Below are 12,766 nucleotides of genomic sequence, written 5' to 3'. Positions count from 1 at the left end.
CCCTTCATTCGTACTCCATAGCAAGCTGTATCCCTCCATTCATACTTCACTGCAGGTTGTATACATGGACGTGAGCATCGTTTCTACCTAGCTTTACAGCCTGCACGACAGAAGTCCATTCTGCCAAGTCAAATGCTGACTCTGCCAAGTCAAACGCTGACTCTGCCAAGAATCTTGCCCCCGCCTCATGCTTCTGGTGGGCTGCTCACATTTTTCTTTTCTTGGAAACCTTACGTGTATGCCTATCTGTTTATCTTCACATTGTTTTTTTTAATGAAAAAATAAAATAAAAAAATTTGGTAGCAAAACCTTTCTGTTCATGAATGCTAGCGAAATGGTGCTGTCCACAGTCTGGATTTACATTTGTTTTGAAAGTGGCGAAGGCACTTAAGCAAGCCCCACTGCTCTCCAGTTTCTTTCATCCACCTTACTCTCTGCAAGGAGGCATGGAATAGTCATGTCCCGCCCGAAACAGAAAATGAGGAGAAATGGCTGCAAATGGGTTATTACACTGTGCGGATGAAACAGAAGCAAGGTCGTTATACCACAGGGCGTACAATGAGAAGTAGTTGAGAGAGTGGGGTCAGCTAAGCCCTTGCTCCCTTACAAGTCTCTCAGCAATTCAGAGCCTATTTGAAGCAGTGCAGTGTGTAGACGTGACAGCACAAATGCTATGAAAAGAATATGGAGGGCTCAACACGGGACCCTCAAGATGTCGTTGTGCCATTTTAAACTTTTCTACCGACCTCCAGCTCTTCTGCATGCATCCATGTGCTCTGCAGGGGATCAGAGCCACCATTCAGCAGGAAGCCTGTCTCTCAAGTAAGGCAGAGACCCAATCTGGGTTTCCTCCCAGGCACTATATGGTTTCTTAAAATATTTCTGGGCAGTAGTGCTGCCTCCTGACCAAGAGGGCATTGAAATAAGGACCAAAAAAACTTTTGGGAAACTTTACAGAAGGAATCAGGAACCTCTTTCAGGCCAAGGGCCAAATTCGGAGGAAGGTTCACAGGTTTGGAGAAACTCTCAGGGTCCACGTTCCAGTAGTGAGCAGGGCCAAAGGCAAAATGAGTAGGGCCAAAAATACAACAACAAGAATACTAGACCAGCATGTTGTAGCTTAACACCCTTACTGCTTGTACCGAAGCCTTAGGAGAGACATTTCAACCTTTTACAGTGGAGAAAAAAATGCAAAAAGCCAGGAAACCACCAAGCAATCGGTGGTTGGGGGGAAAGGGTGTGGCCAAGGAAAGGGGCATGGCCATCTGGGAAATCCAGATTGGGACTCTTGGAGGGCCAGAGTTAACCCCTGGACCTGAAGTTCCCCACCCAGTCTTATAGCATTGGGGAAACTATATTGGCAGAAGGAAAACAGACTATTGCTTACTTCAGGGATTCTCAACCTTTTAAGTTCACCTGACCTCCAAATCCTCTGACTTCTTCATGAGTATCATTAAGGACATTGGCACAGGTTTTTGTAGGGCAGCTTCTGGCAAGGAACCAGTAACTGAGAAGATCCGGTGGGGAGAAAGGGACTGGGGAGCACGCTCAAAACACTCAGAGCCCTCAGAAAAAGTGTGTGTGACCCCACAGGCCGAGAACCACTGCCTTACCCTATAGGCAGGCTCCATTCTCCCGTGCTGATGAATGGTGGATATGACCTCACCAGCAAAGGGCATGCCGGGTCACCACAGGGTGGGAAGATGGCGACTGCATGTAACTGCTCTTGCAGAACCTGAAAATTAAGGGGGAAAATATAAACTAAAACAACCAAATGTTCCAAGGAGTGACTTCAGATTTTAAAATGGGCGTTTCCCACCCATCACTAAACAGCTGGATTTCACAGGTTAATTTGTTTTGATAGCAACAAAAAAATGTTTTGACCGAAGACTTTGCAGACCCTAAACTACATGTATGTTCTTGTGTATATTGTCTGTTCATGTGTTTTTTTATGGAACTGGCTTTTAAAATCTGTTTATTGTATTTTTAAATGTTTTTAATTTTTGTAAAACACCCAGAGAGCTTTGGCTATTGGGCAGTATAGAAATGTAATAAATACATACATACATACATACATACATACATAAACTAGGAATAGCAATTGGGAGCCCAGGGGCCAACTTTAGCTCTCGGTATGACCCCACCAAATCTACAGGCACGTGTGAGCACCCATCATGTGCCCCCGCTATTGTATCCCAAGCTGAAACAAAACAGGCAAAGGGCTCTTTTAGCCCCCCTCCTGCAGTGCAAACAATGTGAGAGACTTTGGCAGAACCTCCCTTCATTATGCACCTCAGCTGCTCACTCCGGTAGACAAGGAAAGACTTGGGGCGTTGGTGGAAGGGTTCAAGTGCCTAAGGCAAAGGCTCTGTTGCTGTTCGTGCAAGAGGAATCGACTAACACAGCCTTGCCCAACCTGGTGCCCTGCAGAAGTGTTGGACGGCAACTCCCATCATTTCCAGCCAGCATGGCCAATGGCACTGGGTTGGGCTAAAGCAGGGCTGCGTAACTGACAGTCCAAATCCAGCCCTGCTGGAGTCCCAATATAGCCCTCTGGGATTCCGCAGAGGGCCCACCCCCTTCCCTTAACTCCACCCCTTTTCCTTGACCACTGGGCATTTGGTAGTTTCCCAGCTTTTGTGCAGTTCCTTTTCCCATTCTAGAAGGTTGAAATGCCTCTACTGATCCTTAGTTACTAGCAGCTTGATGCTACAATATGCTGGTGTTTTTAGCCTTGCTCCTTTTGCCTTTGGCCCCACCCGTCCCTAGAATGTGGGGTTCAGCACCCCTGGCCTAAAGAGTCCCTTTGCTCAAGAGTCCCTTTGCTATTTGGGCTCCTGTGCATCAATGCACAGAACCAATGCTGCTGTCCTCTCAGTCTTTACTCAGCTGAAAATATGGCCCCTGTTAAAAAATTAGTTGCCAAGCAGAACAGAATGAACAGTCCTCTTAAATTCCTCAAGTAACATGATGGCCAGTCAGTTCCCAACACGTCAAAATGAAGGATCTCTCACAAAAAGCAAAGAATGATATTTGTCTCAATAGCAAGACAGAAAGAGCAGTAAATGTCCACCACAAACGTGCAATAAAATATTACATTTATACATTCTCTCTCTCTCTTTTTTAAGGGACTACCACAGTGGGGGGGTCTATCTGCATGATAAAAGCCCCTTCACATAAAAGTTTCAACCAATATTTCCACAGACTGCTTCCTACTGCTTCGGAAGAAAAGATATGATACTATTGTCCCTCTACCTTCCCCATCCTGGTGCCCCCACAGATGTTGGACTAAAATGCCATCACCGTCCAATCTGGATGGGGATTGTGGGAGTCGTAGTCAAACACATCAGGTTGAGGAACGGTCAACCAACAGTCCTCAGGCAATATCTGGCTCATATGTTTATTCTGTCTGCCCAGCCCTCAGAGACGTTGTAACAGTGGCCCCTTAAGTCCTACTTTTGTTTTCCTCCCCAGTTTTTGGTTCTTGGCTTGTTCCCTTTGTGGCATCACCATTACACAAAAGACTTCTACACTGAACTAGCCACTGAGTGCAAAACCGTAATGCCCTCTGGCTGAAGAGGCTGATTACGGCTGCTCTTGCATAAATGTAGACAATGGCCAATCAAGCACTGTGCAAAAGCAACACCTCATTGGACCAGATGCAAGATTCCATGCATTGACATAAGAGCCCAGGTTGACCTCTCTGGGACATGACTAAGCACTTGATGCTGCTGCACCACCCTTCAGCTGATATGGCCTCAGAAATGAGCCATGAGAGGCTATTGTTCTGCTGTGGAACATCTCCCATGTTCATTCTTTAGAGCCCTAGAGCTTTTATAGGAGCTGGAGCTGAAAGTGAGGATGGGGATAGGAGCTTCCTCAGAACCCAAACCAAACTGACTTTTTACTCCTAAAGAAGGAGTCCGACAAATGTGTGTGTGTTTTTTTAAACCGTAAAAAGTGAAAAAATTCTCCTGTTGCCCCCTAATGCTTCAAAAGCTGCTTCCAACTGAGCGAAAGGAAGGAGGGAGACTCTAATATTCCTCTTGAAATCCCGGAGTAATCAAACAGCACATGTAGGGAAGCACAAAACCTCCCACCGTAGGCTGATTGCAACTGAAGGAATGTGGATGACAATAGCAAGAGAGGAACAGGCCTACGACATAATCCTTCTTCCTAACCTACCAGCTTTCTACAGACGAGACATGGGGACATCGTTCAAATGTGTGATCCCCCATGTGCATTCCACAGGGGGAAGGTTGTGCCACAGGTTGTATTTTTCTGAATATGCAGATCGGCTCTAAGGCATAACTTCCAGAGATCTAGCCCTGTTAAGCCTGTGACAGCAAAAACAGCAAAGAGGCTTGTGAGTGTGTGAGGGAGCCTTCCCCAACCTGGTGCACAGCTGCTGGCTATGGGATTATGGGAGCTGTGGTCCAAAACATCTGGCGGCCTCCAGGCTGGGAAAGGCTGCCTTAAAGACTTAGAACTTTAGGATGGCATAGGCCTTCATGTACTTTCGTTTGATTATCTCAGCCTGGGAATGGCAGCTGAAGCAGTCTATTTAACTTATCGAGACGTGCTGGTTCTGTTCATTTAGGGCTGAATTTAGATAATGGATTCCTGTCCCACTACAGGTGTTAATTAATTTAGCAATGTGTATTACCAACAATTACCGCAGTCATGAATGGTCACCTTGCCTATCTTCAGGTTTCTGCAGGATTGTCACAGACTGTTGCATTTTACTGCCATTTGACCACACTGTTTACATCCCACCCAACCCCATATATGTACACCTGCCAACTGAGGATAAAACTTCATACATCTGAAGAATCAGACTCTAGTCCACAAAAGGTTATTCCATAATAAATATTTTACAGTGTAATCTACAAGTCTACTCTAAAGTAAGAAATGTTAGGTTCAATGGGACTTACTCCCAGGTAAAAGTACATAGGACTGCAGTTTCCATTCTGCTGGCAGACCGTCAGGGTTGGATGCAACCTGGTGTCACAAACCTCTGATGTTTCATGTAGTTGTAAGGATTATTGAGCGTGAAGAATATTGAGCATATAAGAATTATTATCATTATACTTCCTAGAACACATTTTTTCACTGTATGCATATGTAACCCTTGTTCACACAACTGCCTGGCTAGGAAAATGTCACATGTAAAAACATAAGATGAGCCGTGCTGGATCAAAACAAAGGTCCATCTAGTTCAGCATTCTGTTCACACAGTGGCCAGGGAAACCCACAAGTAGGGCATGTGTACAATAGTGCCCTTCTGCTCATGTTCGCCAGCCAGTGGTGTACACAGGCATACTGCCTCTGATACTGGAGGTAGCATATAGCCATCAGGACTAGTAGCCATTGATACTAGTGAAGTGGTATTAGGCATATCTGTGGCTGCTTCCAGACAGAAGGCTTCTAGCACTACCAATGAGAAGGTATTGTGCAGCTGTTGTGTCTTTTTCTCCTTCATGGATTTTCTGTGGTAAGAAAAATGACAGAAGATATGGTGGGGAAACATAGGAGGGTTACTAGTGGAAGACAGTGACATTTGGACACACACACACCCTGTAAATTCTGTGAGGGAGGGAGGCTGATGGCATAATAACAGCTTCATCTGGAAGCACTGTGTGTGTGTGTGTGTGTGCAGGGGTGTGTGTGTTATATTAATTCAGGATTGGAGGCCCAAAACTTGTCCTACCAGTGTATCTGGAATACCTTCCAAAGTAAGGATAAGGAAACTTGAATAGTACACCGCTTAACAGCATGCACAATCTCTGTGGTGGAAGTAAAACTACTACTACAATAAGAACAACAGCAGTGAAATTAAAATCAAAAGCATATATGAAATAAAGACCATTTCAAAGCCCATGTTTTCAGAAGTGGGTCACTTGAAATTGAACACCATAACCAGATATTTAAATATGTCACCCCACCTCACCCAAATCAAGTGAACTTAGTCTATCATGGAGTTGTGAAAATCTTCAAATTGCTTATACTACTGAAGCCCCTTTTGACTTCAATGGACCTACAATGGATCAAATAGCTAAAGGAGAACTATAGTCTTACACCCCCTGGTTATTTGTGCCAATGGATGTGATGCTAACAAAGACCATCAGGACGTGACACTAACCGCATCACATTTTGTGATACTGTGTCCTTGTAGCTATTGATGCACTCCATCCTAAACTCTCACATACTGTCTCCCCAAATAAGAGAGTACATCTATCCTTCTCCAACATGGTGCTCTCCAGATGTTTTGGGCTACAATTCCAAACCATTGGCCATGATGGCTAGGGCTGATGGGCAGTGTAGTCTAAAACATCTGGATAGCACCATCATGGAGCAGGAAGGTTCACACAACCTGCTATTGATAGGTACACACAGAGCTGGCCAAGTCCACCCCAGATCCTGTGACCTGTTTCTGCTTGCTGCTCCACTTTGAGTTTCCCCCTCCCTGTGCAGATCTTTGCACTTTATTAAACAGCTACAACCTTTCACACTATTGGTCCCACACCCTCCAAGACGTTATTCCATTTCTCTGCTCTTAGACAAATCAGGCTTGTTGTCACTTAGTTGTCAGTCAACCAGTCTAACCCAAAGGAGAAGTGGGGGGAATTACTTTAGAAAAATCTTGAGCCGTCGGAGCAAGAAGTTTAAAACCAAGATGAAAACTTCATTCTTAAAACTCTTGGCAAATGTCACTGAGAGCAGAATAAACTTGGTCCAAGCCCTATCTTGAGCTCCTGGTAATAGTTTCACTGAACAGAGAGGTAGGTTGAAGGTGGTATCTTACTTTACCCACAGAAGCTTAAAGAGCTATAATTTGGACCAGCTCCTTTTGCAGTAGATGCTTCCCCAAGGGGAACAGCGCTTCCCAGTTTGAAATCACATGTTTACCCCTGAGCCTGTCCAGTATGTTTGCATATTAAAGAATCCCTCCCCTCACCCACAGTACCCCAAGCTCATTTATCCAGATCTCATCCGAACGTAACAACACAGTATCAGTATCCTTCTCTGCAAACTTGCGATGGCCCCGACCTCTCTCCCCAATGGATCAAGTATTCCTGTATAACCCAAACCCCCTCAGTCGCTCCCCCCTCCTCAAACCCGCACCCCGACCGCAGGCACAATTACTCAGAAGTATGTCCCCCCGCGTCGAGCGGGCCTCACTCCCAGGTACGCGCACACAGGACCGAAGCCTGAAACTGGCAACTGCGGGCTGCTTTCGGCCAGCCGGGCTCGGGAAAGAAGGCGCCGTTCCGGCTGTCCCACACCGCGGGAGGTGATTAGCGGGGCGGGCGAGGGCCTCTCTTCCCCTCCTCCGCCCCAGCGCCCCCCTCGCCCGCGAAGCCCCCCGCGTGAAGCCCCGTCCCCACACAGGTCAGGCCGGCCGGCCAAAAGTACTCACCATATTACAAATGGAGGCGATGTTTCTGACAGTCATGAGTCTAAAGGTTGCAGTGACCCCACACCGCCATCTTTACGAGGTGAAAACCGAAACGGTCATGGCTGGAGGCTCGGGGGGAGGCCGGGGCGAGGGGCGGCAGAGGCGGGGGGGGTGCGGGCGGGGGAGGGAGAAACGAAAGCTCTGGCGGGGCCCTTGGGGCCGGAACGAGGGGCCCGCGGCGAGGGAGGAACAGGAGGAGGCGAGAGCGCGCGGCTGCTCCGCTCCCCCAGCCTCGCCGGATCAGGGAGGCACGGCGAGGGCATCCGCTCCCTCCGGCCCTGCCGCCTCCTCTGCCTGCCGCTCCTGCCTCTCCCAGACCAGTCCGGGAGCCGGGGGGGGGGGGGGGGGAGTGGCGGCGGCGGCTGACGATCCTATCAGCAGCCCAGCGGCAGCGGCGGGGGCATTTCTGGAGCTACGCTTCTTTGCCTGGCGCACAACCAGCCGCAGGCACGGCGAGGAGATCTGCGCGGATCAGCGGCGCCTCTGCGATTTCCGCCAGCCGGGCCGGGGCTAATCGCCGTCTCCCCCCTTTCCTTCCTCCCGCTCCTCCTCCTCCCGCTTCTCCTTCCCCCGCGGCGGGCGCAGTCGCTCCTCTTCCCGTCTCTCCATTGCAGTGCGGCGCCCGGTGATCAACTTTGACAGCGGCGGGGAAAGGGAAGGTCAATCCCGATCAGTGGCGTCTCCGAGAGCCAACCGACCGCTCCCGCCCCGGGAGAGGGCCCGCCCGACCGCCAATGCCGAGGCGAGGAAGGCGAAAGGCGGGCCGAGCCACTCGGCCAGCCTTAGGGGTCAAGTGGCGCGCTGTGTCGGTTCCCTTCGCCAGTCAGGGAACTCGCCTTTACGCGTTTTAGGACTTCAGAGTAGTGCGGGACCAGAGGAGGGTTGGATCCAGCTCGTCCAGGCAACGCCTCCGCTCCACGTTTCCCCAGCGCTCAGAACTGCAACGTGTTCACACATGCACGCATCCAGTGCTCACTGGATGCGTGCAGGCGTGAAAGCGTTGCAGTTTCATTTCTCGGTCGGAGCTGGAACCGCCAAGATCCTTCGCCTGCCCTTCAACGCAGGGGCCACGGAAGCAGCCCGCACGGAATCAGGTGTGGGGACAAACGAAGTGAAATCCGGGCATAGCTGTAAAGCAGGCGTTTGCTACTGGAAAAGCATCGTCTTCCCCGCAGACTCCTGTGCCAAGCAGCGCTGCTGAAGTGGCTCGATGGTGCAAAGTCTTCTCACAAGCATGAATGGACATAAGGCGGGCCCCTCAGCAGAGGCTCAGGGTGTTTTCCTCACCACAGAGTAACTACAGAGTGCCCCTCTCCCCTTCCCACATCATGAATTAGGACAAAGGGAAGGTGGTGCTTCCAGACAGACGAGAGATCTGGCTTCTTTCTTTCTTTGTAGAAACAGGCATGACCCGCCCACCCCATTCCCCTGCATCAGGCCTGACATCAGCACCTAGGGCATTATGGGGAATTTAAATGGCGGCTCGTGCTCGCAGACTCAGTTGTCATGAAAGGAGGACAGGACAGGCATCGGTGCTGCTGGGCCCTGCAATGCGACGTATTCCAGGGCATGGTGGGAAATTATGACGATTCCTCCTTGCTGCCTTCAGCTGGCCAGTGCTGCCAAGTAACTCCAGGGAGCCCACTGACATAGGAGGGGGCCCAGCAGAAAGCACCTTGCCCAGGGCCCTCAAGGAACTCCGAGGGAGCCCACTGACACAGGAGGGGCCCCTCTCCTGCACTGTATGGGTATTAGATATCATGGTTTGGTTCACACAGAGAAGCACATTACTCCATATCGTTCAGCATGTCTCTCAATGAAGGCTGGCCCCCACACGCATACTCATAATTTTCTGACTGCACTATGGAACAGTGATTTGCATAAGTAAATGCGCCATGATGGATCTAACCCCACAGACAGGGAGCTCCATGGGCTTCTTCACACAGAGCTTTTATTGTGCTATTGAGATGGCTCTTTCAGGGAAGTTTGTGGGCTCCTTAGATGATGCCGTGAACCTCCAGGGCATCTCCTGCCATTTTCCCCAGCCTATCTTGTGTTTTCCCCAAATGCAAAAAATGCGGTATTTTTTCCAGCCCACGGAACAGTGGTGCCATGACCTCCCCATGAAATTCTCCAATAGCGGCAGAAACCACTGTGTCTGGTTGGCTGTGGGCTGCGCTCTCTCCGTGCCTGCCATGTAAATGCTTGAGCACATTTTTCAGTTGGAGGGAGAAGAAGGTTAAATGCCTCCCTGCAAGAGGGGGGCCTGTTTTGATCCCTCACCCCACCAAGCTCAGAATAAACATCCTCTGTTGATTCAGAGCACCCCATTAAGTTCAGTGGGGCTTACTCCCAAGTAAGTGTGCCAAGGGTTGCAGACTTACAGCGCAATCTTACATCTACTCAGAAGTAAGTCGTAGCTTTCCTGGGGGCTGCGAGGAAACAGTACAGCACAAGTCAAGAGATGACAACAGGACTCCCCCCAACCCTGCTCCCTTGCATACATGCCAGGGAGTGAGCGAGCGAGGCGCCCCTTTGATCCCTCCACCTTTGAAGTCACTAGAACGGCTTCTGACTTCCCTCCTGCTGCAGAGGAGAGGAGGGACAGGCGGAGCCATCAGTGATGTTACAGGAACCAATGATCAGCCTTCCGTCCTGATTTTTCCGTGCAGCCATGAAAAGGAATACAGCTGAGGGAAGTGCTATGAGAGATGCCTGTATACAGGGCCAGTCTAAATCTTAGAAAGGGTCCAGAATCAAAAGGATCGGTTTGTAGTGGGATAAAATGCAGGTGTGAAGAGAGCCCATATCTCATCACCTCAAACACAAATGTTATATTTCTCAGTGGAGCTGGTTCATGCATTCTCTTGCAAATCACCAAGTGTTGTGTAATTAAGGGGTGGAGTGTGTGATGTGATCCTGAAGTTGTTGAAGGTTGAATTGCATCTATCAGTGGGTATTGTGCTTGAGGTGATATTGTGTGAGTTGAAAATTTTGTTCAAACTGTGGTGGTTGATTCATCCCCTACAACTTGCTGAAGGAAGCTAGGTGGGTGGCTACAAGAGAGGGCTTTCTCAGTTGTGGCACCCCACTTATGGAATGCTCTCCCCAAAGAAACTCACCTGGTGCCTTCATTGTTATCTTTTTGGTGCCAGGCACAGGCCTTTCCTTTCTCAGAGGCATTTTAGAGACCTAGTTCTAGATTTTGATGGCTGTTCATGGCTTTACCTATTCCTGTGCTGTTTGTTGTTTTGTATATGATTGTGTTTTATTATTTTAAATATTTGCATTGTATTTTTTCTTTTTAAATGTTTGTATTGCATTTTAGTTTTTGAACAGTTTGTAATCTGCCCACAGAACTTACTTATTCTGCAAATTAAAAATATAATAAAGTCATCACATGATGTTGCAGTAGTTATGGATTGATGAAAGTTATGGAGAGATGTGTGACCTTATGCATGTTTACTCAGAAGTAAGCCTTACTGAATTCAGTTCAGTAAGTGTACATAGGATTGCAATCTTCCAGTATAATTCTATGGATGTTTATTTGGAAGCAAATGCCACTAAATTCTTTGGAACATACATATTCCCAGGTAAATTAGCAGAGGTTTGCAGCTAAGCTTGCTGATCTATAGTGCTGCTCCATTGGCTGCTGGTGCACTACAGTCTTTCCAGTCACTGCACCTTCATGCTGTGATTGGTTACTGGATTAGTCAAAATCCTATACTCCAGTGTGGCTGGTACCTTGGGCTTTCAATTAACCCAAATAGGAGGGTTTTTGTTTTTACGTTTGCCACCTATTTTGGGGGTATAACATCACACTGGTGCACTATTCTGATTATGCTCTGCTTTTCTTGCACCATGCTCTCAACTCCGTCTATTCCCCTCCTTGCACTGGTGGTGGCCTGCCACTATAAGGGATCGCCAGTGCAACCTGCCATTGGTGCAGTGGTACATCTATTCCGCTGTAAATTCACCATGCTGGGTGTTACCAGCACAGGGCAGTTTTACTAGTGATCCTGTTCGGCCCAACAGGTATAACTGAAGGATATAGTTTACTAGCACAGATGAGTTAAAAAGAAGAAGATATGCTATCATTGGCCAGTCATGCCCTTCTATACAAGAAAACAGGGCAGTCTATATGCAAAATAACCAATGGACATCAGAAAGGACAACATTCATCTGCTTTAGAAGCCTTTTGGGCTACTTCTGTCATATTTGTGATATGCTCTCCTATCCACATATGTTTTTTTTTTTAATTTGTTTTTTGTGTTGCACTCTATATACTTGTGCTTCATCTAAATTGATATAAGGAGCTTTCATCACATTACAGGTGTTAATTAGCTTACAAATGCCAGAATGTTTGGGTTATCATCAACATTGCTTCGAGAATGGCCACTGTAACCGTTTTATCTACATTTAATATAATTTTCACAGTCTGTACTTTTTGCATTTAATTTCCCCACTATTGTTCAGTATTTTTCCAGGCTTTTCTCACTGTGATTTAGATTTTTCTCATCATGAGCATTGGTGATTGTACCCTGGCACTGGGGAATGGGAAAATGCTTTTCCCTACAGATTGGTAAAATGGTACCTCACAGCACTGCTGACTGAACGAGATGTCTTCTTGCATCTGTCTTGAAGGATTGACAAAATACACAGGTATTTTGGTTTAACAGCATGGTTGCTGCTAATGCTAAGCAATGTTTGTTTAAACTGTTGTTATTTTTTAAAAGTAACGAAATGGGCTCTGACCCACAATACATTTGTTAATCTTTATAGGGACCACAAGGCTTTTTGTTGATTTAGCTGCAGCAGACTAATTCTGGAAAACAAGTAAAGTTAAAAACTACTGGATTGTCAGGGTAAATAACATACACATATTTTCTTTTTAAATATTTTCTTTTTAAATGCTGGGCAAGCAGGAAATGCTAGTTTTCAAAAGAGTATCAGGAGGATAAGAACAGTGAACAATTGTTCCCATTGTATCCCTTTATAACAAACAAGCAGCCCATGTTTCCTTTTTGTTGTAAAACAAAAAGCCCTATTTATAACACAACGGCTCTTATATAATTTTATTGAAAGGTCAAAAATCTACTGCATTTCCTTTAAGTAGCCTGCTGATCATTTGGCTGCAAACACTACCAGCCAAAATGTTACCAGAAAAGTTCCACTTCGTTGTGGGTGTGAGGTAAATGCCAAAAAGCCCTACCAGTACCTAGCCTAGCCCATCTTGCTTAAATTACTCTACAATTCAAGCTAGAAAATGCTGCTCACAGCCTGTCTCTCCCCGCCCCCTGCAATGCT

General features: G+C 47.4%; 1 protein-coding gene across 2 annotated transcripts in view; it reads right to left on the bottom strand.

The window, feature by feature from the left end:
• USP46 (ubiquitin specific peptidase 46) overlaps nt 1–8,079 on the bottom strand; it is a 44,293-nt gene extending 36,214 nt beyond the window's left edge. Inside the window, exons 1-2 of one of the 2 annotated variants that reach the window (XM_084856773.1) lie at nt 7,421–7,755; nt 1,614–1,735 (exon numbers count right to left, since the gene is read on the bottom strand). In XM_084856773.1, the coding sequence (XP_084712899.1) occupies nt 1,614–1,679 (66 nt within the window). In that variant the 5' untranslated portion in view covers nt 1,680–1,735; nt 7,421–7,755. Of the gene's footprint in view, nt 1–1,613; nt 1,736–7,420 lie in introns of both variants that reach the window. The other variant, XM_084856774.1, reaches the window with a different exon arrangement.
• Nucleotides 8,080–12,766: the final 4,687 nt, after the last annotated feature.

The sequence above is a fragment of the Heloderma suspectum genome, chromosome 5, assembly GCF_057233095.1.
Source record: "Heloderma suspectum isolate Gila_16-S chromosome 5, 16-S_ref, whole genome shotgun sequence".
Taxonomy (NCBI): Eukaryota; Metazoa; Chordata; class Lepidosauria; order Squamata; family Helodermatidae; genus Heloderma; species Heloderma suspectum.
Note: the sequence above shows the minus strand (reverse complement) of the source record. Positions and strands in the feature narration are given on the sequence as shown.